This window comes from Macrotis lagotis, chromosome 2 (genome assembly GCF_037893015.1).
Source record: "Macrotis lagotis isolate mMagLag1 chromosome 2, bilby.v1.9.chrom.fasta, whole genome shotgun sequence".
In the NCBI taxonomy this organism is placed as follows: Eukaryota; Metazoa; Chordata; class Mammalia; order Peramelemorphia; family Peramelidae; genus Macrotis; species Macrotis lagotis.
In genome coordinates this window covers 27,873,744-27,901,629 of record NC_133659.1, presented here as the reverse complement: position 1 = coordinate 27,901,629, position 27,886 = coordinate 27,873,744, and the positions used below count along the sequence as shown (strand labels likewise).

At 40.0% G+C, this 27,886-nt stretch overlaps 1 protein-coding gene across 1 annotated transcript in view; it reads right to left on the bottom strand.

Moving 5' to 3' along the window:
• Positions 1 to 27,886, bottom strand: part of FAF1 (Fas associated factor 1) — a 319,384-nt gene that overhangs the window by 219,148 nt on the left and 72,350 nt on the right. Inside the window, exon 5 of the mRNA XM_074221481.1 lies at positions 11,169 to 11,274. Within this exon, the coding sequence (XP_074077582.1) occupies positions 11,169 to 11,274 (106 nt within the window). The remainder of the gene's footprint in view (positions 1 to 11,168; positions 11,275 to 27,886) is intronic.

The window sequence follows — 27,886 nt, the reverse complement described above, 5'->3', positions numbered from 1 at the left end:
CCACATTCATGTGATATAACCTTGGGAAAATCTTGATAGGGCTGGAGTAGACAGTCTCTTGAGATTCCTTTTAACTCTGACATCCCCTTTCCATCTGGTAGAGTCCTGTTCTTGCTTGGTTCATAACCAGGCTCTGCTATTTCTTGCCTGTGTGACTTTGGACCAGTCACCCCTCTAAGACAGAAGTGCTAGAGCCAGCTAGACAGGCTTGGGAGAGTCCATTAAATCTTCAGAGTGTGCCTGTGAACTCAAACATCAGCATACAGCAGGAATCACCCAAAGCAACAAACCAGCCTGACTCATCACTTTCCTGCCTGTCTAGACTTAAGAAATTGATGGTGAAAATGTGCCAACTGATCCTCAAATAGGGAAATTTGTTGTGAGTTAAACACTCACCAGCACCCCCTGGCTCTGGGCATCCTATGGCTCCTTAGGTCAGATCCTCTCTAACCCTCTCCTCTGTCCCAGCTCCAAAGCCCAAGAAGGCTTCAGAAATACTAACATGCATGGTGAGCTAGACAGTTCCACTATCACCAGATTACTTCCTCTGTGTAGAATCTTAATGACCCTGGAGCAGTGGAAAGTTCTCTCCTGATTCAACATTCATCAATCAGTCTATCAATAAACATATTTTAAGTATCTACTGTGTGGTATGCACTGTGCTAACTACAAATCACTACAATAATCTGAGTTTAATCTATCTGTCCACTAAAGTATTTTTTAACCTGACAAGAAACGATTGCATCAAAAATACTGTCTTCATGTGATATGAATTTCACAATTTTTTTTTTGGTAAAGTAGCAAAAGGAGTTCTTGATAAAAACATTAATGTTCTTGAAAAACTTATCAAAAAACCAGTGCCATATTTTAAGTTTCCAAAATGAATCAAATATAATTACAATTTTTTCATAAAACTCAAAAGAAGAATCTCTCTATTTGGGAAAATCAAATCCTTTGTTATTTCATTTCTGTATGCATTGGCCATTTTGTTCTCAAATTGATTTTATATATCTTCCAATTAACTCAGAAACCCGAGAAACCAACTGGGTAAAAAAACAGTGGAAGCTTCCCTAAATTTTAACCTCCAGTTCAGATCCACAATCATTTATTAAATTCCTTCTGAATACAGATTGCTATATTTGGGGCAGCTAGATGATGCAATGGATAGAGCACTGGACTTGGAGTCAGGAGGACAGGAGTTTGAATCCAGTCTCAGACATCTGGACAAGTCTCTTAACCCTGATTTTCTTGCATCCACAGGGCCATCTCCAGCTATTCTGATTTGTATCTGGTCACTTAGACCCAGATGATTCTGGAGGAGAAATTGAGGCTGATGACTTAGTACAATCACCCCTCACTCAAATCCAACTCCTGTGCTTATCATGGCATCACCAGGCATCACTTACTTCCCTGATGTCATGGTCTTCTTCAAGAAGGAAGGATAAACATTACTACTACTACTACTACTACTACTACTACTACTACTACTACTACTACTACTACTACTACTACTACTACTACTCCTCTCAAGGTGAAAAAGTTTAAAGACAAGAAGTGTGAGAGTCAACTGACCAACGAAGATATGCCCACATAGGCAATAATCTGAGACAATGGTGTAAGAAGTGTCCCTCAGGGAAACTCTGCTGGGGGTAAGAAGTGGAGGGAGGCATGGGAGCGGAGAGAGCAAAATTCTAGTTGAAAGAAGTGTGGCCATAGTACCAGAAAGAGGAAAAAGCAGTCCAGGTGGTGGCCACATTGTGATTGGAAATATTACCAACACTTTTCATCTTCCTGACAACCCAGAGGCACCAGAAGGTGGGGGTGGGGGTGGGGGCCACAGCTCTGGTCATCTCTTTTCACTTGTTTTTCACTGTATTTTGTTCTCAAATTTATAAATGCTCTGGTCTCTGTGGAGAACTCATAAGGCCAATTTCCTTTTGGGGGGCACTGATTAGAATAGGATGCTTCTGCAAGAATGACCCATGGTTCACCTCCTTGGGAAAGAGTGCTCACATTTTCTCTGGACCCTGGGAGAGGATTCTTTACCAGGGTTCCTTACATTAAGTATTGTCCAAAAATAAATAAAATAAACAGACAATAAACCCACTCTTTCAAAGGTGTTCTTAAGACAAACTGGCTAAAAATTACTAATGGGATTTGTAACTACCTGAGATTAAACTGTTGGCTTTGAAAAATTCTTCAATATTATTATTAAATAGTCTCTTAATGAGCAACTTGGAAACAATTCAGATGTCATGAGGCAAATAAGAAATCACATTTCTCACTATCTTCTGGCCCTCTGTCTTTGCACCAGCCAATGGAGAATTCTTTCCAGAGCATAACTCAAAACCTAAAAAAATCTTAAGCTTAAAGCTTTCTCTACTGCTTCAAAAGGCAAGTTATTCCTATCTAAAATATCTACCTCACAATAACAGCCTAATCACTTTCTTGTCCTATTATTATTCTGATTTTTCTGAATCTCTTTGGTTTTAAAGGTTAAAGTATTTGCAGGAAGTTTCAACTCTCACCCTAGTTATTAATTGGTCAGGTTAAGTTTATTTCTTGCTGATTTTTGTCACCCGCCAGTCCCTTGGCCTCTTTTCTCATTTCTTCAACTAGCTCCAATTTGTGGACATCTGACTTTCTGGCAAGGCACTGCAGAACACTTACAATATGCCATCCACTGTTTTTTTCTCTGCCAGGTCCAGAGTATCCTAGGGGGCACTTTAGGCCTAAATCAAGCCAGTACTAGCCCTCCACTTGCTCAAAGGACCCATTCGACTTGCCCTGCCCTGAGTCTAAGGACTTTATTCCCCCAGCCTCCCTTAATCCCCTCTCTCAGTAAGTGACCAGGTTTAAGGGTATTTTCCTCCCCTTCCCAGTTCTTGTCTATTAGCTGTAAAACAGATGTAAAGCTTGGTTTAAGTCCAAAAATGTTGTGATCAAAATACATAGTTAGCAAATTGTTTGGCTAAATCTTTCATGTATGATGAAAGATTATTACCACAATTCATTAGCAAATTACAGACTTTGAAATGTAGGCAGACAAATATTTGGCCCTGTATCAATCAATTTGGACCAGCTGGGTAGAAATTCACACAATTCCAGGAAGCCCACAAAGTGAAGTGCTCTTTCATTTTTCATTCACTTGAAACATTAAAGAAAAATTATTATTCTATAAAATTGTCCATTTTTCAAGCTTGCTGCAAACCCCCTCAGACTTGGAGAGGTTTTGTTTTCAGTTCTCTGCTAATTCAGTCAACAAGTAATCTGGTCATTTCACCACATAATTTACCTTATAAGAATGAGGTCTATGAAAACAGATTTTCCCAAAAAATGAATTTTGAAAGAGAGGTTCAATAATGCTACTGCTGCCCATGGGGGGGGGGGGGGGGGCAGGGGGGAAGGAATCACTGAAACTGGAATCCTATGTGAGCTAAATAAGCCTGCAAATTAATTCTGTCATTATTCATGATAAACATTATTACTAACATTCCTCCTCTGAGCCTTCCCGGGCCGCTCGAGGTGACCCTGGACAAAGATGCTTGTTTAGGCTACGTCTGCTGTGCTTAAGCTGCCGAAGCCATCGATGGGGACAGCTGCACTGGGGAGCAACTTAAACTAAATTTCATCCTGGTGGCATCTAATCCAGAGCCTGATACAAGAAGCATGGAAAAGTGAGTGTCAAAATTAAACAATGCCGGCTTTGCTCCGAACAGATGCTTTTCCCCTGCAGCTGTAAAAACCTTAAAACAATCCTGGGCTCCACTGTCTGGTCACGCAACTATCACAAAGCAAGGCATACATTGTGCCATTTATTACAAATGTTTGCCATGAGCTTTTAACATCTTACCCCCCCCCTTAACAAAAAAAACACAGTAACAGGGATCTATTGAGAAAAACCATGGGATATTTTACCCCTCCCCTAATAAGTGAGCAGCAGGATTAGATAGATAGATAGATGATAGATAAAATAAAAAGCTTATCCTTCTAAATATGTTTGCAAAGGAATAACTCTTTGGCTTGACATTATTCTATATAAGACATTTAAAAATATCAAAAATGGTTATAAGTATAAGGTCTAGGAGAAATAGGGCCAAGTTAAATGTGGCTCAAGAGAATGAACATAAATATGGTATGATGGAAAGAGCACTGGATTTAAAGTTTAGAGGGCCTGAGTTCAAAGCCCAGTCTTTTTAATTTGGGCCAAACCGTTCTCTCTGGACTGCAGGTTTTTTCAGTCGTGTGGAGCGGTGGTCTAGACGGTCTACAAATAAGGTCCCTTTCGCTTCTACGAAAATACGGAATTTTGTGGCAGGGCGATCACTTGAAAAGACCTGGGTGAAGTTGATGTTTATTAAGCTCTGAAATCATCTGAGCTGGTCCCGGGTTTTGCCTGCCAACCAGGAGCCAAACTTACTAGACCCTCCTTGGCTGTGAGAAAACAGTTGAGTGTGAAGCGCAGGAACCTTCAGTAGGTGGGGGATGCGCTGGGGCCCTTTTCCTAGGACAGCCAGAGCCCCTTCGGAGCTCCTGCTCGCAGTTTCCAAGCATTGTGGGGGCCGGGATTTTAAACAGCGCTATCACAAGCTCTTCATTATTGGGAACACAGCCCCGGCAGGGCTCAGGGAAGGGAGTGTCCCTTGCAAGATCCCCATGAATCCCATTCCCTTCCTTCCCTGTTAATTGAGGCTTTCTCTTTGAAGATAGCTTTTATTGTGCCTACAAGTAATAGAACCAAGCAGCTTAACCTTCATTTTAAAGAGTTTCTTGCCGTAAAAATTCAATAAGTTTTTCTTTCTCATTCAGATAAGTTCTTGAAAGCTTTTTTTTTAATCCAGGATATCAATTCATTAACACCTCACTGCTTAGCGCTATCCCCGCCTATTTGACTGCGGAAGGTTGGGGTCCCCCTCCCCCAAACCCTGAATTCCAATGAATACGCCCTAAAATAAGGGGGAAATTGTTTTTAAAAAACTGAATGAATTTTGTTTTAAAGGCCAATGATGATTTCCCACCCTGTACAGTTTGAAATACTTATATTTCTGAGAAATCCCAGAAGACCTTTTTTTTGCAAGACATTTAATTGAGATTGTAATGAAAACATGCCGGCTACCACGGGGCATTATCTTTCAATTTTACATAAAGAGTCTATTCACGGTATTTATTTAAGGAGCCCGGGATAAACTTTAAGAAAGGGCCGGAATGTTTACACTTACGGTTTCGCTAATTATAAGCTATCCGGATGGCCGCGCCGCTACCGCCGCTGCGTGTTGCAGCCACGACCGGATTTTAAAGGGTCGCTACTACGGCCACTGGCCTGCGCCCTCCGCCGGCCCGGCGCCTCCGCGGGGGTCACTGAGCCTCGGGGAGCCCCGGCCCTTTCTGAAGGCCTGGGGCCGGGCCCGCCGCGGAGGAGGGGAGCGCGCTTCTCGGCCAAAGCGGGCCTTAGAAAGGCGGCGCCAGGCGCGGGCCGCGAGCCCCGGGCGCCGCCGCCTCGTCGGGCCGCCCCGCGGCCGCTAGCCCGGGGGACGCGGCTCGGGCACGGACGCGGGCGCGGCGGGCCCACGCCCAAGGCCCCCGGGCGGCCTCCGGCCGGACACAAAGCGCCCTCGCTCGCTCCTCTCCCGGCTCCCCGGGTGTGCGGGCGGACAAAGGCGCCCCCACCCCCCGTAGGCCGCCCGGGGCAGCCGGGCTTCTGCGGCCCGGCGTGGTCGGCCCGGCCGCGGGCGGGCGGCGCCTTTGTGGGCTCCCGGGGGCCTTCAAGAGCACAGTGGGCGTTCATGGGGACCATCTGGCCCGAAGGAAAACAAGCGGCCGGTCCGCCTTTGAGCCGCGCCGAGCGGCCGGGAAGGAGGCTCTTCAATTAGCACGATTACAGCCTGTCAAGGGCGCATTGTGCCAGAGGATTACTCCGGCCCGGCCCGGCGCCGCCGCGCGGCCCCTCTGCCTTTTCTTGCGCGGGAGCCGGGCCCCGCCGGGGGCTTCCCGGCCACTCGGGGCCCCCGGCCTCGGCCCGGAGCGGGCGCCCTGGGCATCTCTCTGGTGGGGGGGGGGGCGGTCCAGGGCGGCTCCCACAAAGCAGACCCGAAACTTGGCACGAAAACGGGCGTGTCCCTCCCGGGCGGCGGCCGGGCCGCGTCACCGTGCCCCGCGAGGCCCCGGCTGCCCGGGCCGGCGCTCCGCAGAGCCCCCCGAAGCCCCCCGCGACCTTGCAGAGGGAAGCCGCAAGCTCACATCTCCTCCAGGCAGCCCCCCGCGCGAAGGGGGCATGTGTTTCCTCGCCAAGGCGGCCTTCTGGCGTTTTAAATGGTATTTAAAAAAATCAGTTCTTAAAATGTCTTCACGAGAGCCGGACGGGCCTGAGGGGCACCCCCTTCACGTCGGAGCGGCCAGGCCGCCCCCTGACCCCGCGGGCCCCTGGCGCCGTGCCCCCAGGCGTCCCGGGCACTAGCCCCCACACTGATGTGCGCTCACATCCACAACAGGCAACGGCTTCTGGGGGGCTTGGTTACAGAATTCGAAAAAGTGGTGATAAACGACGGGGAAGATAAAAATGGGAAAGCAAATGTAGTGGGCCAGATTTTCACACAGAGGAAATGGGGCCCCGCTAGTCCCGGGTGAGAGAGCCGCTCCACACACAAAGCACCCTGTCACAGTCTGGGCCATGGGAGGCTTTTCTTTCCAGATTGCGGGTTAGTCTGATTTAGCCCGGCGTCATTCTTCAGCACGGATGCCGACTGACAAGCAGGACTCAACGGCACCTAAGTCTTGTTGCAGATTTCTGACCTTTGCTGTCTCTCTTTTAATTCTCCCTTGAACAATTACTGGCTCGTGAGTCAGTTTGCCAGACGAGTTCCCAGGAAGGAAAGTATCTCCCAGAAGAGTCTTAAGAGATACCTTTAGATGGGTCAATTTTTGTTATGATAAGCTAAATAAATATCAAGTATGAATAGTGATATTGCTGGGGGTTGTGGAAAATGAAACTTTTTAAGGATTCAGCCCTTTCCAGCAATGACTTACAGACCTTATTAGCAAAGATGACAAAAGAATACTTCCCAAATGACAAGAGAGATACTGGAGGGTCTCTTATCCTTGCCCCATTGGGCGCACATAGTTGGCCAATAGCAGATTGAAACGGGCAGATTCTGCCCGCTATGGCGGCATTTACAGTGGTAAGACAGACAGCAACAACTGGTCACTTTCCAAGAGGAGCTTGGCTAAATTTTTGGCCACTAATTATTCCCCTTCCCCACCTGTGTTTGGGGTTTAGGATTATGCAAATTACATTTTTAACCCAACTCAAATGCATTTGATCACAAACAGAAAAATCTATAAATACTATAATACTGCAAAAATATATTTTATCATTTCTCATCAATTCCTTTCAACTTATTTTTATTTTACCATAAAGCCAACTGGTTTTAAGTGAACTTCAAATACAGTGCTGAAGGTATCAAGGAATCACAGTCATTTTTACATTATTTGGTTTCTTAAGTGCAGATGGTTCTGACAAAGTGATTGGAAGGAAAGAGGGGGAAGGGGCAGCCAAAACTTCTTTGCCCTCCCCTTCTGTCCTCTTTGACATCCCCATTTTATTCTTTTCTCCTAGAGAAGGATCCCTATAACTTTAAATAAACAAATAAACTAAAGTAGGAAAATGCATTAAAGAATTTCAATTGAGAGGAAGCCACTTCATCATCTCCTTGGCTGAAACAGAATCCTAGAGCTGAGTTTCCCCAAACAATAGCCTACAGAAAGCTCTGCCTAGGACCAACTCTTATCACTTGTGGTCTATCAGAGACAACTTGCACAAACGCATAGGGGTGCAGAATCAAACCATTTTGGAGCCTCCATTTCTCTACCTGTCTGTCCACAATTGTCACACCTCATAAAAACAGGTGATCAAACATGCCTTCATCTCTCAAGTCATATTTTACAGAACAGAAATCCTATTATACAAAACCAGACAAACCTTCCAACGAACAAAATGTAAAGGCCTTCGATAATGGAGTGTCCAAACAACGAATACTGTCCAAACAGTAAACAATGAAAAGTGATGAGGTTTCCTTGATACATTAACAGGTTAGGAGTCATTCACTTGTACCAAGTTAAGATGAATGGAAACAGATTTTTGGAACATGATGCAGCACAATTTGTGATTTGGGAAGTCTAGCATCATTATGTCTCCATGTCAATAATATAAAACACACCCGTGGGCAAGTTATACATACAATAAAACAGCAGAAGAGTCCCAAGGTTCTATTTGGTTTCACACCAATCTAGCAGGGATTCAGTCTTCTAGCAGAAATGGCTGTACTTCAGCTCTGACCCCACCAAGCCTGTGGCTGTTGCTTCTGAGTAATAGAAGCTCATAGAAAACCATCAATGACTCCTCAAGGAGGTGCCTCACAATTGCTGGACAAGGCTAGAAGACCACTGGGGGCTATATATCCTGCAAAGTCGTTTGCTATATAAAAGGGATAAGGGGAAGACAAGCACCTGTTTACTCTGAGAATGGGTGATGGAGAAGAAGGAGCAGCTTGGAAACAATATGGGCTTCTCTATTTCTTAGCTATGGCCAGCACGTTCTAAAAGATTTTAAAACTCAGTGGAAAAACTGAATCCCCAGGAAAGAGATCATACTGTGGAGTAATGAAGGCTCTTTCTTCTTGCAAAATTGTTCTAGAAACCACTGGTAAACCATACTAGGAAAACAGTCTGAAAAAATATTTATGACTCTAAAGTCATTGCAGCCTAAAAATATATGTGACAATCCAAACACCAAGCCCTGGAGAGACAGTTGCATCCAACTGTGGCGAACAATGGTACATTTATAGAATTTTAAATATTTCTTTTAATAATTAATGGAGTCATTTTGAATCCTTCTGCATAGGATATCAGGTGTGAGCAGATTGCATTAACACTGCTTAAACATTTCAACTTGTCAGTATGGCCAACTCGATTTCGGAAATATTTGCAGTATTTTCCCATCGAAACAGTAATAAAGGAAAAATAAATATATGCCACTACTTTATAATCACCGAACATTAATGAATATTTTATGTCTTTTTAAATCTCCCTGTTTAATTTAAAAGGGTGAAATTAAGTCTCCTTCCTGCAATATGCCAATTATCTGTAAATCAAACAATAACTTGGCCATTATGCTCCTTTTTGTTAATAGGAGAGAAGCTCATTTGAAAGCACTGAATAGCATTTGTAGACAATCGAAGGGAGAGTCCTTTCTGCCCCCTTGTGGGAAGAGGCTGCATCTTCCGCAAAAGACAGGTAAAACACCAAAGTAAATCATAAAACCAACCTAAGGCTCTGAAACTTTCAAAAAGACAAAGGAGGAATTCATGATAATTTTACTCAAGAGAAAGCAATTCTGTTTCAAATAAGGTACAATGGAAAGAATCTCAAATGTCCTAAGGCTTTACTTTTTAGCCAACCTCTTCTTCTCTTTCCCCTATGCTTTCCTGGGCAAGTCCCTTTCTCTGTCACGACCAAGTTTCTCCCCTGTAAAACGAATGACCTGGACTAGAAAATTCTAGGGTCCTTTGCATCTCTAAGTCCTATGACCCTGTGAAAACACCCAAAGAAACAAAATAAACTTAAATTCTTTATTATACTTACTACTTACCACTTGGGCAGGTGAATTTTTTAACCAAACACATCTTAACTTATTTTCATCATGTGGTTATGTGCAATGTGAAATGTTAACAGGATCTAAGAAGCAATGAACATAACCATATCCTTCAAAGATCCCATTATTTACAAGTGCTGCTTAAGCCTTTTCATATTAAATGTACTGCTCTTTAGAAAAGCCCATCAAGGCCACCATAAGATTTGACAATGAAGTTCTCTAATTCTGTTACTGAAACAGGATCTTCTGGATTATATGGAAATTTCATTTTCCTTGTTTAAAAACATTTTTACTTTAACCACCATCAGCACACTTAAGGAACACCTAACCACAGCTACCTTATATAGTAACTGTACTATAATGGGGCCTTTGAACAAGAATATTCTAAAATGTCAAGAACAGAAAATATCCACCATGCAGGTCAGAAGTGACAATGCTCATTTTTATAGCTCTCGTTCCTACAAAAATAAATGAATAAAAATACACACATAAAAAAACTAGACTGAAGCACTGTTAATAATTGATTAAAGTTATCAATATTTAAATTTACTTGTCCATATAATTTGTTTAAAATACATAAAGAAATTATACAAATAAATTTTAAAACAGCCAGATCTACTTCTACCCATTTCTCGGGTTGAAACCTGGTCACCCAGAACAAGTAAAATGACTCAAATGGCATTCCAACTTTAGTTTCTTGCATAAAATAGCCAATAGATCTCAGGGGGGTGGGGGAGGAATCAGGTAATCCTTAGCAACAGCTTTGTTCTTGGTGTTCATCATCTGCTATACCACCAGCAGTTCACTGAGGCTTGACACAAAGCATTCCTTACAACTCCCACCTTGCGAATTATTTGGTCTGGAAAATTACCCAAGGTTAAAAGTCTGATCGTGGTCTAGAAAGTTGAAACCCCTAAAAAGCTATAGCAATGTGGCCTGTCTCTTCCAATCTGGAATCCTCTGCTAGACATTGGTCACTTGCCCACTGACAAAACACCATGTGGCCCAGCAAGGTAAGTTCATGGGCACACTCAGCAAGGGAGGGTTCTCTAAGAGTGGCTCTGGTTGGCCATTTTGGAGCTGGAAATGATACCATGCCTTTACAACATCGGCACCCTTTTCCTTTGTCCCTTCAATGGTATGTTGAGTAAGCCAAATGTGAGGCAGAAGAGATTCTCTAAAATATATCCTATCAACAAATGACTTTTCTTTCAACTCTTCTGATGGATATTTCTACTATTTCCTCACTATTAAATTATAAAATGTTCTATTTAGGCAATTGTCTTTTCCCTAACATTAAATGGAGTATTTTAAGAATTATCAAGAGCTCCCATCTATTCTTAGAAGGTCAGGTCATTTAGTTTATCTACAGTAATCTTTGATGCTCTAGTTAATTAAAATTAAGAGCCCAGTAATGAAACATAAAGAGAGCTTCCAGCCAGAAGAGAGAAGCCCTCTTTAACAGGGTCAACCTGAGCTCTAATGAGCTCCTTCTCTTCCTCAGCTGTGAGACAGAACTCACCTCCTGGATGGTACTGCTTCCCGAGAAGTTCAAGCTGTACTCCCGCTGGACTTCTCGATGGGTGACAATCAGCATGAAGTTCTGATTTAATGACTCCTGCAGGGCACTGAAAGGGTTGAAAGAAAAACAAGGAAATCAGGGACAAGCATGTTCAAGCTTGCTGCACAGCGCGCTCCCGAAGCCTCAGGAGGACCCTAACCTCGACTGCGACATGTCCAGGCACAATGTGAGCATCTTGGCAGTTCTGAGAGGCAAGAAGCCATGCTGAGGATGACCAAGGGGAGCTAACCCGTTAACTCTTTCTTTACCAAAAGGGACAGAGACGCTTGGCTAGAAAGATTTGACCTACAGAAGAAAATTTTAATATAGAGTGCTGGATGCTGTCTCCTTTTTCATTAGCACCAATATTTATCCACCAATGGCTCGGATGGGCAAGAACACTAGAAGTGACAAGTCCAACTTAAATTCAAAGGCAAATACAAAGCACAACTCTGGACCGATCTTGTGAGAAGGGGGTAGAAGAAAAGAAAGAAAATATTGTATCTTACCAATACATAGCATCGAGTTAACAATAATAATGCCAGCTTCCAATGACATCACACTCTAAAATTTACAACAACCATATGAGGGAGCTGATGGGAGTATAATTAGTCCCATTTTACAGATGAGGAAATAAGGCTCAGAAAAGTTACAAGATTTGCCCGAGGCAACATAACTATTAAAAGAGTAAACTAAATCTAAAAGACAAGTTCAGGGACAATTAAATGAGAATCGAGAGCAAAGTGAGATCCCTTTCCCCTAGGAGAAAAGTTGGAACATGTTTTATGAAGGAGGTGGAACCTGAGCTAGAGTCTAGAAGGGAGAGATTTTAAATGAAATTTTTCACATTCATATTCCAACACACTGTCAAAAATATTTACCATACATAAAAATGACTCTGGGCTGTTGCCCAAACCCTTCAAGCATATACTTTCTTCATTGTATGTGAAAAATGCCCTGTATATCTCCATACTTAAGGAATCCTTCCTTTCTTTGTTAATCTCTGACCAGGAGAATATGCTTGGGAAGTGATGGTAAATATGGTATCAACATGAAAGAAGGAAGCAAGTTTGGCATGAATGAGGGAGGGGGTGGTATTTACATGCAAAATATCTGGGGTGAAGAATGGTAAAGAGGAAGAAATGATGAGAAGTCACATTTACTTTGTGATTTAGGGCTATTTGGCATTGTTGAAAATATTTTATTAATATGTTCTTATTTTACAATCTTTCCCCCTCTGCTCCCTTCACATGACCCACAGAATGAACCTTCCTTTTGTAACATAAGCCAAGCAAAATAAATCAACACACTGGCTTGATCTGATGACATATGACTTATTCTGCACTTAAAAGTCCACCATTCCTCTACTAAGAGACAGGAAGGAGGGTATGCTTCAATATGGATTTCTTGAAGGTATAAATGGTAATTGCATTGATCAATTCTAAAACCTTTCCATATATGTTTTCCTATTAGTATGCTCATGGTACAGATTATTCTCCTGGTTGTGCCTACTCTATGTGCCATCACTTCATTCAAGTGTTCTCAAATTTCTCTGAATTCTTTTTTTTTAATTTATGATAAAATGATATTCAATTATATTCATTTGTCAAAATTTTTCTTTGTCATTCTCTAGTTGATCCATATTCACTTTTTTCTAATTATTTACTACAAGAGTGCTGCTATAAATATTTCTGTACAATTGTAAATAAATTTGCATTTGATATATATGTATCCTAGCAGTGGCATCAGTGGTGAAGGATTTGTGTAGTTTAATTTTTTTTTTAAATTAAAAAACCAGACCAGTAGAGATGGTAGAATTGAGGAAAGCAGGACAACCCAGGTCTCTCAAACAACAACTCCAGCAAACACTCAGGAAAAGCACTAGAGCCATTTTTCCAGCCTTGGTCAGCATAGGGAGATGGACAAAAATCTGTGGGCACAGAGAACTTCTAGTTTGGGTAAGAATTTAGAGGCTGAAGATATATTCTATAAGGTCAGCAGATCCATTAAGATAGGGACTGACCCTGTGCTGACCTGGGGCAGCTGTATAGTATGGACCAGGGTTGGGTCACAGAAGCAGAGTGTCCTAGAGGAGATCTGCATCTAAGGAGCTACTGCAAACCAAGGACTGAGGCTATGTACTGAGCAAGGGGCAAGAGTAAAACACGAGCAGTAGCAAACCAGCTCTAATCCTACATAAGGATCTCAGATGGGGCATCTCTGAACCTCTAACTTCTGTTCTTTATTAATGAGAACATTTTTAACAAATGCTTTTGCTCTGGTCTGTCTTGGTTGGAGGTTTGAAGGCAATAAGATCCCATCCTAATTCCGACCATTAACGATGCCCATTAATAATCGGTGGCATTATTCCCAGAAGTCTTTGGGTTCTGGGAGAAGAATATGGTAGCAAGTGAGAAAGGGAAGGCTAAACTGACAATCAGACTATCAAGAGACAGGTCCAGATATACCATGTTGTCATTAGAAATCATATTCTTTCCTTGTAGAGCTGGGATACCTCACTGATATGGAAGGGAAGCATATCCATAAGGCAAAGGACTCCCACAGCATCCAAACATCATCAGAAGTCTTGTTTCCTCTCAAATCAGATCAAGGGGTGAAATGGTTGTGGAAAAGGCAGTTAGAAGGATGTCTTTCACATTATTCCCCTCAGTAGAATAAATATAGTATGAAAGTCATACCAACATGCATATGATGGCATGCTCCTCTTCACTTATGAAAGACAATTACTAGATTCAACATTAAGTCAGGTCTGAGACCTAAGGCTAAATTAAAAGGGTGGGGAGGTCAGACCAAGGTGGAGCACTGGCAGAGGATGAGGCCCAGTGGAGTCTGAGAGAATGTAAACCAGAAGCTAACTTACAGTGGTGCCACCCTGACTGAAATGGATCGACAATTTGCAAAGTTCAGATCAGGAGAGCAATGATCAAACTTTACAATAAATCAGATTATTTGGGGCCACCCAAATTTAGGACTCCAAAATAAGATGGGACTAAGATCCTTAAAGAACATAAACCCAGTATCCAGAGAGAGCAGTCACAAAATCTAACAGAATTAAAAGCAGCACCGAAAAAGGCCCAGTCCCTTTCCAGCTTGGTCCTAAAGTTTTCAAAGCCTGATCCTAACAAAGTTCCAGAAAGCAAGACAGAAAAAATAAGTATGCCAAAAAGCAAATATCCTCATCAATAAAAATTATTATGATGCTAGAATGCCAAAGACACAAGTCCAGAAGAGGCAACACATAAAATCCTCTTTAAATATTTACAAGCAATACCTCAAAGAAAAACACATCCTATACACAAGGTAAAACTAAAACTGCTTGGAGAGAGCAATGCTTTAAAAAACAAAACAAAATTAAAAACTATTTAATTAATGAATGCTAAAGGAAAGAATTGGGAAAAATTGGCAGCATACTAGTATAAAAGGTATAAAACCTCACCTAAGTTTTAAGTAACAGAGTCCTTAAAAATTAGAATGGGTGAAACGGAAGTTAATAACTCCACAGACAACAAAAATATTAAACTAAAGTCAATAGAAAAGGAAAAAGTGGGAAAACATTAGTTATCTCATATCAAAAGCAACTAGCCTAGAAAACAGATCATGGGCAGATGATTTAAGAAGTAGTAGATTTTCCAGAAAGTCATGACCAAAAGAAATTATTATAAGAAATTATTAAAGAAAACTAACCAGATCTCCAAGATAGAAGGCAAAATAAAAATAGAAAGAATTCATTGGTCACCTCCAAAAAGAAATCTCAAAGTATAAATTCCCAAGAATGCTACAGATAAAATACACAACTTCTACATCAGCAAAAATAAGTAGCCAAAAAGAAAGAGTTCAAGTAAAGAAGAGTCACACAACCAGGATCACATAAAATTTAACAGCTATGATTATAAAATGTTTGATTCTTGGAATATAACATTCCAAAAGGCAAAAGGGTTTACAATCAATAATTTATCCAGCAAAACTGAGCATAATCATAAAGAAGAAATATAAAAAAGTTAAATGTGCACATGAAATCCAAAGGAACCTAATAAGGATGACAATAATAAGAAAAAATGACATAAGTGCCCCTGTAAAAGCCTACTGACAACAAGGATCACAGGGGGACAAATAAAATAGAGGACCGAGGTGTAGTTTTATTATGTTTTGATTATCTTAAAAGAGGAATGGAGATAAAAAAAACAACATTGGGGAATAAAGGGAGAGGGGAAGAATAGAACATTTCTCACATAATCCGGGTACACAATTAAAAAACTATAAAAACTAGGGATGGGAGAGCTGGCAACACCTGAACTTCACTTTCAACCAAACTAGTGAAAGGAAAGTAGGACTTGAACAAAAAGTTAAATATAGAAGAATACACAAATTAATAAGGAAATAGGAGGAAATGGGATGGGAAAGGGATGAGAGAGGTTATGGTGGGATGTAGGAATTGGAAGTTTTAAAAATAAAGAAAAGGTAAGAACCTGTGATTGGGATCTGAATGAGAGAAAGAGAAGAGGGGCAGTATTTATATAGCATTTTATTTATAAAGCACTTTACGTACATCATCTAATTTGATTTTCACAACAATTCTGTGAGCTAGATATTATCATTATCCTCTTTTTACATGCTAGGATGAAAGAGGTTAAGTGACTTTTTCAAAGTCTGACAACTATTAACTATCTGAGGCAGGATTTGAATTCAGGCCTTTCTGACTCCAAGTCCTATAAGACTCTACCCAAAGGGAATTTAATATAGAGTATTGGTGAGTCAAATGAGTTATATTTTCATTTAGCTGCCACTTTTTTGTCTTCTAGCTTCGTTTCCTATGAGAATGTCAAGAGGGATTCAATTCAATCTCTCAATGATTTCACATTCAGAAACCTTTAAATGAATATAATTTTTATTGCATTTTGGTTAAAGTTATTTGATATTTATGTTTTTTTCTGAATTTGTTAATGAGTTTCTTAAGCTCAAATTCATGATCCCTTTTTTGTAAAGAGGTCATGTATTACTGAGATAGATACATAAACAGTTCTTTTTATTCTCATTCAGTAATCACCAGAGATCTTTGATAACCAACCTTACAGAAATTCTGTTCATTATTGTTTATTTTTTTGGTTAATTTGTCTAGGTTTCAAGGGGTATTTGTGCCCAACCTGTGGCAGAGCATTCTGAGATCATATCAGTCTGATCAGTCACAGTCAGATGCACTGTAATTTGTCTCAAATATAGTGATGTCATTTTGGTCTTCTTGGATAATAAAGAACAGGATCTCACTAACCATTAAAAATAATAGAAACCACAGGAATAAATAGGCCTTCCCTAAATTTGAATAGTATTTTTTCTAAAACTAAGCATCCTAATTATATATACTAGGAATAAACTAGGTGCCTTTCCAATAAGAACGTTCATTTTCCCAATACTATTTGATGGAGGAAGAAAGAGATTATCAGTTAATAAATATTAAGTACCTACTATGTGTCAGGCCTTATGCTAAATACTAAAAAGGACACATATAAAGAGAAAATGAAACCAGTGATTTATGATACTGGTTATCTATGGGAACCCTAAACAATCAACTAAAAATTTAGTTTTGGCAAAGAAGCTGCATAGAAAATAAATCCACAAAAATCATTATCATTTCTGTATATTACCAATGAAAGATAGCAAGAAGAAATAGAGAAAATAGGAAATTAAATTTCATTTAAATTAACTATAAAATGTATCAAATATTTGGGAATCTGCCTGCCAAGACATAACCAGGAACTATATGAATCATACTATACAAAACTTTTTACAGAAATAAAGGCCCCCCCTCTCTCTGTAAACCCTCTAAGACACTATAAGCTGCATTGGTGGAGTATGTCCTCACCCCCAGGGTTCCACATGCCACTGAATTCATAGAGCCAATTCCTACCCCTGGTTCAATGGCATTCTTATTTTCTGTCTCTGTTTGGCTATCTCTCAGGCCTGGATGGATATTCCCTCCTCTTCTCTGCCTCTTAAAATACCTCATATCAAACAAAGCTCTGCTTAAGCATCTTTTTTCACCTCTCCCAGTCCCCAATTGCTATTACTCTCCACTACCTTATAATTAAGCTTTATCTAATTTGAATAAACTTATATAAGAAAGACAAAATTAATGAAACCACTTTGATTAAACACTTAGATGTACATGTTGCTTCTCCTCCCTGCCCCTTTCCCCAATGTAGTACTGAGTGTGCTAGAATTGTTTCTTGTCCTTGTAACCTTACTTCAGCCCAGTGGCTGGGACAGAAGAAATTCTTGATAGACCTTTGTTGATTTAAGCTGCCAATTATTTTGATTAATTCTTTTGTTGAATCTCTATGATTTAAATAAATCATCAAATCATCTACAAACAGAGATATTCTGCCTCCTATTTGCCTTATTTATTCCCCCAATTTCTTCTTGTTTTACTGCTACAATGCACATTTCCAAAACTGTATCAAATGATAGTAATGGCCACAGACATTTTTCTTCACTTCAGATCTTAATCAAATGGATTTTAGTATTTCTCCAGTACCAAATAACAGGTAGTTCTTGTACTTAAATAAATTCTGTTTATCATATTAAAGAGAAGATAGTAGAACTGAGAAAAGTTTTTAAGCCAAAAAGTCCTGATCTCATCAGCTGACTCTATCACCTCCTACCTATGAATGTTTCTTAGATGCATCATTAGAATGTGGAGTATGTGTGTGTGTGTGTGTGTGTGTGTGTGTGTATGTGTGTGTGTGAGAGAGAGAGAGAGAGAGAGAGAGAGAGAGGCAAGTACATGCTCATGTGCATGGACAAATCTAAAAAATATCAATGAAACTACAATTCTCTGAAAGGTCCATATATTCAATAGAAATGAAAGCTGTAGTTTGCCAAAGACTTTTTTGTTCTTCCTGAATATATTAATATAATCATGTGATTTTTAAAACTGTTATTAATATGGTAAATAATAATAAAAATAAATTATGTTTAAGGTTTTCTAGTAATGAACTATATCCTGGTATTCCTAGTATAAATTCTACTCTGGTAATAAAGAATAATCTTTTCTAAATGCTTTGTGAATATTTTATTCAATAGTTTTACATGTATACACATTAGTGATAATATCTACAGTTTTCTTTCTCTGTTTGATCTTACCACCTGGGTCACACTTGCTCCATTACAATAGCTACAGAGCATCTGAGTCAGATCTCAAACTTGATCCTTTTTTCCCCCCATTAATTTTTATTGGTATGTCCTCTTTCTTATGTCACAACAGTACGCCATGTGTCCTTTCCTTTCTTCTTCCCCTCCACTAGAAAAGGAAATACCTCTTTCTTGTTATATCAAACCTCTAAATAAAAGAGACAGGTGAATCAATCAATAAATGGAAGTCAGTGGGAATGCAATTAAGCAATCAATAAGCTCCGAACTGCCAGGTAATAGGAGGTAATAAATATAACTGAGCAGCTCTTATCAGGTTTGGACTTGACTAAAAGAATTGGCAAACACCAAAATTGAGCCTAAATGTAAGTCCAAAGACTACAGAGATTAGCAGAGTAAGGAAACTGAGTTCATAGGCTCACAGAACATATAAATACAAGTAGTGTCTGAGATCATTTTGTCTAACCAACTTATTTCACAGGCTTGACCTTGAGTAAGTGTCTTCATCTCTTTTGCAAAATTTAATACAAAAACATGTGCCTACCTGGTGTAGTGGATGGAGCTCCAGAATCCTAACCCCTTCTACGTGGTACAGTGGATAGAGCACTGGTCTTGGAGTCAAAAGAACAGGACTGCCTGAAGCTGGATTTGAACTTAGGAAGTTCTCCATGATCCTATGCCCAGAACCTGTGCGCTATGGCTTATGCTTTTGTAGCTGTTCTGTGGCGTTCTCAGGACAACTGTTCTAGTCTCTATTTGCTCTCTCTTTCCTTGTATTCACTTCCCTTTTTTTCTTCCTTCCTTCTTTCCTCCCTCCCTTCCTTCTTAACCTTTCCCTTCCCTTCCCTCTTTCTTCCCTAGTGAACTTCCCTAGCACTGAATCTGGAGTCAGGAAGATGTGGGTTAAAGGTCTTCCTCTGATGCTTCTAAGCCATGTGATTCCTTAACTTCTCCAAACCTTTGTTTCCTCCTCTGTAAAATGGGAATGCTAATAATAGTATCCACTTCTTGGGTTTGTCATAAAGCCCAAAAGAGAAAACATATGAAAAGCACTTTACAATTTCCAAAGTTCTATAGAAATGTTAGCTGGTTTAAAAATATCTCTATTTGGGGCAGCTAGGTGGCGCAGTGGATAAAGCACTGGCCCTGGAGTCAGGAGTACCTGGGTTCAAATCCGGTCTCAGACACTTAATAATTACCTAGCTGTGTGGCCTTGGGTAAGCCACTTAACCCCACTTGCCTTGCAAAAAAAATATATCTCTATTTGTACTACATAGGAAGCAAGCCTAGTCCACTATTTCTACTTATCAATAGTAGTTTCAGCCTCTCTAAAGACAGTGAGCCAAAAGAGCTATATTTTCATTTAGCTGTCACTTTTTTGTCTTCTAGCTTCATGTCCTGTGAGAATATCAAGAGGATTCAATTCAATCTCTCAAAGATTTCACATTCAGAGCTTCAAGTAGGAAGCAAAGGGTCCAAGTCAGCAGACATGCTGGGTGAAGAGATGAGTCCCCAAGGAAGCCAAGAGGAAGAGGTGAGTAGGAATGGGGGACAGTCAGGACAAAGGCAGGGAGTCAGTGATGGAAGGTCTTCCAGGAGGAACAATAAGAAGGCCAGTGTAGCTAGAACACAGGTGGAAAAAAGTCAAATCATAAAAAGACTAGAAAGGTTTAGGAAAGGGCCAAGCTTTCAAAGCTAAACAGATAATTTTTTTACTGGGGATACAAAGACAAAAATTAAAAATTCTTCATTCAACAGCACAATACATTCAATTGGGAGGAAAATGCAATGAATGCCCATAATTAATATCTAACTATACTTTTAACTTTGTAAAACCAAAATAAAAAACTTGACTTTTCGTTTCCATGACCCTGAAGATGCTATTTTTTACTTTTTTTTTGGCAGGGCAGTTGGGGTTAAGTGACTTGCCCAAGGTCACACAGGTTCTCCTGACTTCAGGGCCAGTACTCTAACCACTGCACAAGCTAGTTGCTGCAATATATACACACAAAATTATAGCACAAACATAAATAAAGCAACTTTCAGGGTTCTGGGTAGGTGTGTGAGCTGAGCTCCAAGGAGAGTTCTGGAGAGTCTTTGAGGTGGGGTGGAGCAGACACAGGGGATGGAATTTGAAAAGGCATGTCAATGGAAGGCCATGGAGGAAGAACAGCAAGCTACCTTTTGAAGAGCACCTCAAAATGTGAGAAGGCAAGGTTACTACTCTTCCCACCTCTTAGAATCTCATGCTTTCCAGGGCAGCTCAAATGTCAACTTCTACAATGAAGTCTTTTCTGACAGTCTCAGTGATTTGTCTGTCCTCCAGACAAATTACTTTCTATTTTACATATTTTTCAAATGATATTTTATTTCATTTTCCCAACTACATGCAGAGTAGATTCAACATTGGTCCATTTGCAAGTTGGAGTTATACATTTTTCTACCATCCGTCCTCCCTCCCCCCTCTCATGGTGGTGAACAATCTGGTAAAAGTTATTTTACATAGCTTTCTACAACTTGTCCTCCCCCACTCCCTATCCAAGTAATCAATCAACAACCTGTAAAAGTACTTCCTGCAGACCAAGCAGAGTGCTGAAGAACACACACTCTTTGAAGAAACATATTCATTTTTAACTATATTTTTCCAGCACCTAGCACAGATCCTAAAAAGTGTTTAATAAATGTTTGTTAGAAAAACAAATGAAGGACAAGATAAGGCCTTGTTAGTAGAACCTAGAGGCTACTTAAAAGCCTTTCAGAGAAGAGGTCTTGACATTATGTGAATGGAGGGGAAGTTGATGAGAAGAAAGAAGCTGTGAAAGAATGAACAAGATTTGGTAACTGGCTGGAGATGAGAAAGAAGAAAGAGGGAAGAGTCAAGGATACTAGGACCACCTGTGTCATGCCTGCCATCAATGCCAGCCCCTCACTTTATGGCTAAGAAAAGTGAGAGGGACTAAAGAGGGACTGTCATTTGCCCAAATTCATAGAAGTTGAAAGCATTTGAAGCATCTTAAATCCATGGCTCTCTTCCTGTGTCCACCATGCTGTCTCTTAAGACTCTGAAGAGATAAACCTGAGTCAATAGGAAAATCGTGACGTTCTCAACAAAAAACAGGAAGTGTGGAGAAGGACATGGAGAACACAATGAGTTTGGTTTGGATCATACTAAATTTAAGATGCCAATGGGTCATCAGGAAAAGAAGCTTAGCAGGTAGCTGAGGATGTAAGGTCCTCTGATGATTTTGAGGGAGGCTAATATAAAGAAGGATGAAGCTCCAGTGAGTCAAGGGCAGTTAGACAGGTAGGAAGAGAAGCAGGAGAGAGAAATGTTACTGGAGAACACTGTACAGCCTAACAGCAACATGGGGGTGATGATAAACCTTCATGGACTTGCTCATTCCATCAGTGAAACAATCAGGCACAATTTTGGGGTATCTGCGATGGAGAATACTATCTGTATCCAGAGAAAGAATTATGGAGTTTGAACAAAGACCAAAGACTAATTACCTTTAATTAAAAAAAAAACCATTATCTTATTATGTAATTTTGCTATCTCTTATGCTTTTTTTCTTCCTTAAGGATATGATTTCTCTCTCATCACATTCAACTTAGACCAATGTATACCATGGAAACAATGTAAAGACTAACAGACTGCCTTCTGTGGTGGGTGGGGGTAGGGAAGCAAGATTAGGGGGAAAATTGTAAAATTCAAAATAAATAAAATCTTACTAGGAAAAAAAAGATAGGTGCAGCAAGTTGGAATTTAACCCTAAAAGAAAGCTTTAAAACAAATCTTAAAGGAACAGCAGAATAAAGAAAAGGTTTGTTAGGATGGAAAAGAGAGAGAGATGTTTTTTTGTCAGAAGAGAAGAAGCCAGTAGATAGGGAAGGATTATGCATCAAAGAGAAGGAATTATGGTACAAGTTTTGGGAGGGGAAAGAAGATGGGATTATGGACAGAAGTAAAGGTGTTGGTTTTCAGAGAAGGGTCATCTCTTTCTCAGAGAATAAAGTAAAGAAAGAGAGACTGGGATTTTTGAGATATTCAGCAGCCAAAATGATGGCACTCATGATTTTCTCAAAGAAGGAGGCAAAGATATCAGCAGTAAAGGAGGTTAGGCTCTAGGAGAGACAAAAAGTTTTGAAACGCTAAGCAGTTTAGAGAAGTAGTCTTTTTTAAAAGTCCATCAAAAGAGGATAAAAGAACATCTTTATGATTTGTTCGGCATTAGAGATAAAATTCAGTTCCTGCATTTAGTTGTCTAGTAAAGGGATACAGGGTTAAGTGATTTGTTCAGGGTCACATAACTAGTATTGGTGGTCAGATTTGAACTCAGGAAGATTATCTTCCTGACTCCAGGCATGGAACTCTTTCTACTGCACACCTAGTTAGGGAGCAAGATGGTGCAATGGATAGAGCACTGGTCCTGCAGTCAGGAGCACCTGAGTTCAAATCTGATCTCTGATACCTACTGTGAGACCTTGGACAAGTCACTTAAACCCGACTGCCTCGCATCCAGGGCCATCTCCAGTCATCCTGATTCATATCTGGTCATTGGACCCAGATGGTTCCAGAGGAGAAAGTGAGGTTGGTGACTTAACACAGCCCCCTCTCACTCAAATTTATTTCATGTGTTTGTCATAGTATCACCTCCCTAAAGTCATAGTTTTCTTTGAGATTGAAGGACAAACATCATCATCAAGGGCATATAACATAAAATGAGCAGGGAACAAAACAGTATCTAAGGATGTATCTGAGAAATGAAATTTGTTAATGAACATTCTTTAAGACTTAACCTAGCATCTGCAACCCCTGGGTATTTGATGATTTATTTAATTCTTTACACTGATGTCCACCTCTGATCCTTTGTGTTGTCATGAAGGTTCCTACAGGGAGTCTGGGGATAAACTTATACAAGGACTGGTCTAGGTCAACAGAGAGCAGCTGAAGGCCAGCTCATTGGCACAGTGGATAGAGGACTAGAGTCAGAAAGACCTGAATTGAAATCTGACCTCAGGTACCTGTGTGTCTTGGGACAAGTCACTTAACCTTACTCAGTTTCAGTTTTTTTCAACTGGAATAATAAGAGGGTTTTGTGAGGAGCAAATGAAACCATACTGGTAAATTATTTAGTGCCTTGAAATTCAGAGCTACTGAAAAAGGCATTTATTTGGTCCTGCTCTCCTATGTGAAGATGAATTGTCTTTTTCAAAAGCTCATGAATCCCATCTACCTTTGGTATGGAAAATCTTCTATCTAACAGATAGACTCATAAAGACTCATGATGAAATCACTGCTTCTAATGTAGAGAAGAATAAAAATTGGAGGAAAAATATCAAGAGTGATATGTATGTGTATGTATGTATGTATGTATATATATATATATATATATATATATATATATATATATGTATATCATGCCAAATATAAAGTTTATAATGGAAATGTGATTATGAATGAAAAGAATTTTCCCCCAGGTGAAGTCCATCCCATTAATATGAAGAATGTGGCAGCATGGTGCACTGCAAAGAATCTTGGGTCTGAATGCTTTTTCACTGAACTGTAGTTGGCACATACTTGATCTTGGGCAAGTATTTTGACTTCTATAAGGCCTCAGTTTTCCTTCCTTCCACTTGTAAAATAAGGGGCTGAACAAAGAATTGTGTTAAACACTTTCCTCCATTCATTTATTTTAGTTTTGTTTTTTGAAAGGCAGTGGGGTTAAGTGGCTTGCCCTAATTATTAAGTCTCTGAGACTGGATTTGAACTCAGGTACTCCTGACTTCAGGGCTAGTGCTCTATCCACTGTGCCACCTAGCCACCCCACACTTTCCATTCAGAATAAATCATCTCACTTCAGAATAACAAGTGCTACAAAATTCTTTGCACATCAGCAAATCATCTTTTCTTCCACTACCTTACCCCAAGCACCTTAATCTAAATACTTTGAAGGAACAAGGATATGAATTCTTTTTCCAAAAGTTCAGTGTTTGCAGACAATCAAATGATAACAGCTGAGGTAGAGTAAGATCCTGGGTAGACTGCCTAGCCCATTCCCTTCCTATTTGACTGGACCACAAGTTTCTCTCTCTGATCATTTTTTTACAATGAAGATTGGATTCGTTGGTTGAAAGGTATGTTCCAAATTAATTTTTAACATTTTAGCAAGATCACGGAAGGTGATTGGCAAACATCTAATTTCTAATGATTCTCAATTCATTTCATTTGCTATTTAAGCTTCAGATGATTTAAATTATCTTTCAGGTTTATGCCTTGTACTCAGTAGGCACTCAATAAATATTCACTGGAAAAAAAATAAGGATGGACTGAAGGGGAGCCTGAAGGAAGGAAAATAAGCTCCCAGAAGGGTAGGCTTTATCAGTCTCATGAAAGAATCTGGGCTGAAATCAGGAGGAGTGCGTTAATTTACACTCTTGTGAACATAAACTAATATATATGTATATGTGTATAATCTAAAGAAGCTAAAGATACTGCTGATCACCTTTCATCACTGAGTCAAATTTTATCATGCTGCTCTATACTGGGGCTTTGATGACTAAAATATGAAGGACAGAGGGCATAAGGAAAACCAGGGAGATTTTTGTTCTCTAGGGAGACCATTTGCTCCTAAGCATATTATATGTTTAGGTTAGGGGAAAATACCATCAATTTCTCAAAACAAGCTATATGGAGATACTAAAACCTACTGGCTATCTGCCTGAGTAAACCATTCAGGCTATAGGCAACCAGAGTTTCTCACCATACAGTTAGACAATGGGAAAGAAAAGTAGTGATTTCACTGAAACCACAGAACAGCCTATTTAAGAGAAGAATCGGAGTGAAGAAAGGAGGAAGTCACAGTGAGAATTTTTAAAAGGTCACCTTGACCTTGATAGCAAAACTGAAAAGTTGTGGGAAGTGACTGATTGGTTATGTCTTTCAAGACTATGATGCCAAGTGAATAAGGAGATGACACACACATTATGCTGATAACCATCTTATCAAAAGACATCCTTCTCACTGCCTCTCCTATTACCCTCTTAACCCAGAGGCCTAATATTATAGGAAACAGGACTTCTGGTGTTGGTCTAGATATAATTAGAGAACTTGGCCTTTTAGATGGAGGCTTTTCCCATGTCATTGAGGCACCACAGCATTACAGTAATTAATGCCCAGGCAGAGCATCATTATGGTATTTTTATGGTGACAAACTTATGGATGTAAGGTCAAGTTAACCTGTCTCAATAGTCTAATCAATATCAAAAGGTAAAGATCACTCACGGTAAAGAAGGTGAAAACTAGGATTCGAGACCTTTCTATTCCTTCTAAATCAAGAGCTGTTTCTGCTTTTACATGTATTTTCCATGGATAGCAAGGTATTATAAGTTTAAATTCTCACCCTCATGTGAAAATCCTGGGGAAGAAACTTGAGAAAGTATTCACCATTACAGATTATACACAAATACTGATTAAATGCTAAGGAAAATTTAAACTTTGTAAAATGAGTACATGAGACCAAAATAAAATTAAATTCTTCTAACAAATACATCAGCCCTATTGTTTCAATATATGGACCTGCTGGACAACTTACCTATCATAAACCTTTGCCCCATTTTTCTATCGTCAAGCTTTTCATGCCAAGCTTCAACAATGGATCATTCCCACTGTGGTTATATTTAGGTACCAGACTGACAAAGAAACTGATCATGCAAAAAATTTAGCTCTGCCCCTGTTATCCCCCTCCCCATAACATCCATAATCAAATATAAAATCCTCTGCTTGCCATCGAAAGCCTGTCATGATCTGTGTCTCCCCCATCTTTAGAGTTCTTTGCACTCCACTTCCCTCCACACATACTCTTCAATCCAGTGACTCTGGCCTGCCTCCTGCTCCTTGCACGTGATTCTCCAAACAGTTTCCCAAGCTGTCCCCCATGCCTGGAAGTCTCTCCCTCATTTCTGCCTCTTGGTTTCCACTTTCTCCATCTCACTTAACAAAACTGCCTTCCCTCAGTTGTATACCTCCAGTCTACACTATACATGTGTGTGTTACACACACACACACACACACACACACACACACACACACACAGGCATTGCTTATTTAGTTATTTGCAAGTTGTATCCTCATTAGGCTCCTGGAGAGCAGGACTGGATTTGGATGTGGTTTGGCCTTTCTTTGTACTCAAAGGTCTTAGCATAGTTTCTGGAACATATTAGGTGCTTTAAAAAAAATACTGCCTGCCTTTACTTGATTTTGTAAAGCTGGACTTGTCAGCCAGGGTACACGGACACTGGGCCCTGCTCTGATGCTTACTGGCTCTGAAACCTGGGGAAAGTCCCTTCACCCCAGAGCCATGCTTCCGATCTGTAGATCTGTAAAAACTGACAGTGATAATATTTGTGGCCCTTAGCTCCCTAGGACCATGCTACAGGACAGTTCTTTGTAAAGTGTAAAAACACTCTATAGAGATATGAGCTCTTGATGTCAGACAACACAGCACAGAGGCCTGAGTGCAGGCAATGTGGTCCAGAATCTTGGTCTGCCTGGTTCTCATCTGTGGTTTTTGATCCAGTTCTGAGATTCATTTGCTGAGTTGTTTTTTTTTTTCAACTTAGAAAAGGAAATCACAATTCTTGTGCTGGCAACATGGCAGGATCATTGTGAGGACGTACCTTGTAATGCTGAAGAGTTGCAGGTAGCTGAGGTCTCTTGGATTCAAAAACAGGTCAGGGAAAAATGTGGCTTTGGAGCCAGAAGACCTGGATTCAGACACTAATTCTAGAATTTATGGTCTGTGGGTCAACTTGGACTTACCCCTTGACTCTTCTAGATCTCAGTAGCTTCTTTCATAAACTGGATGGTTTGAAATGAATCAGTTTTAAATCCTCTGATCCTGCTCTGCTTCTATTATTCCTCCCCTGGCACTATTTTGGTAGCTAGATTAGTGACACAAGTAAGCAAAAATGATCAAAACAAATCTTTTTTTTTTTTTAGAACAAATGGGACCTAGTGGAATTTTAAAATGATTATTTACTTTTCTTGAGTATCTATTGAAAAATTGAGGATTTTTTAAAATATGAAAATCCTAGATCTTGGTTCCAGTCTGTGGTGGAGATGGGAAAAGTATTAACACCAATATCAGTATCTTAACTCTCTGTTTTGTTCCTGCTGTGTGTGCAATTTCTTCTTTTGCTCCTAGGTATTTTTTTAACAAGCCATTATCAATTGAGAAGTTTGGGTTTTTTAAAGCATCCATTCCCATTTGGTTTTTAATGAACATGCAAACATAGGCAACAATAGGAGTTCATTTCAAATCAGTACATTTCAAATATTGTATGAAAAATTTAGATGGTAATTAAAATCTGAATTTCCAGCCAGGTTTTATCACCATCTTACAAATTCCATCTTCTTACTGAGGTGCAACAGCCTGAGATGATTTTCGTCTGTCTTTTGTCCCCTTGGAATCCTTTGTGATCATCAATGATTTGATTGCACCCTCAATTTCTCA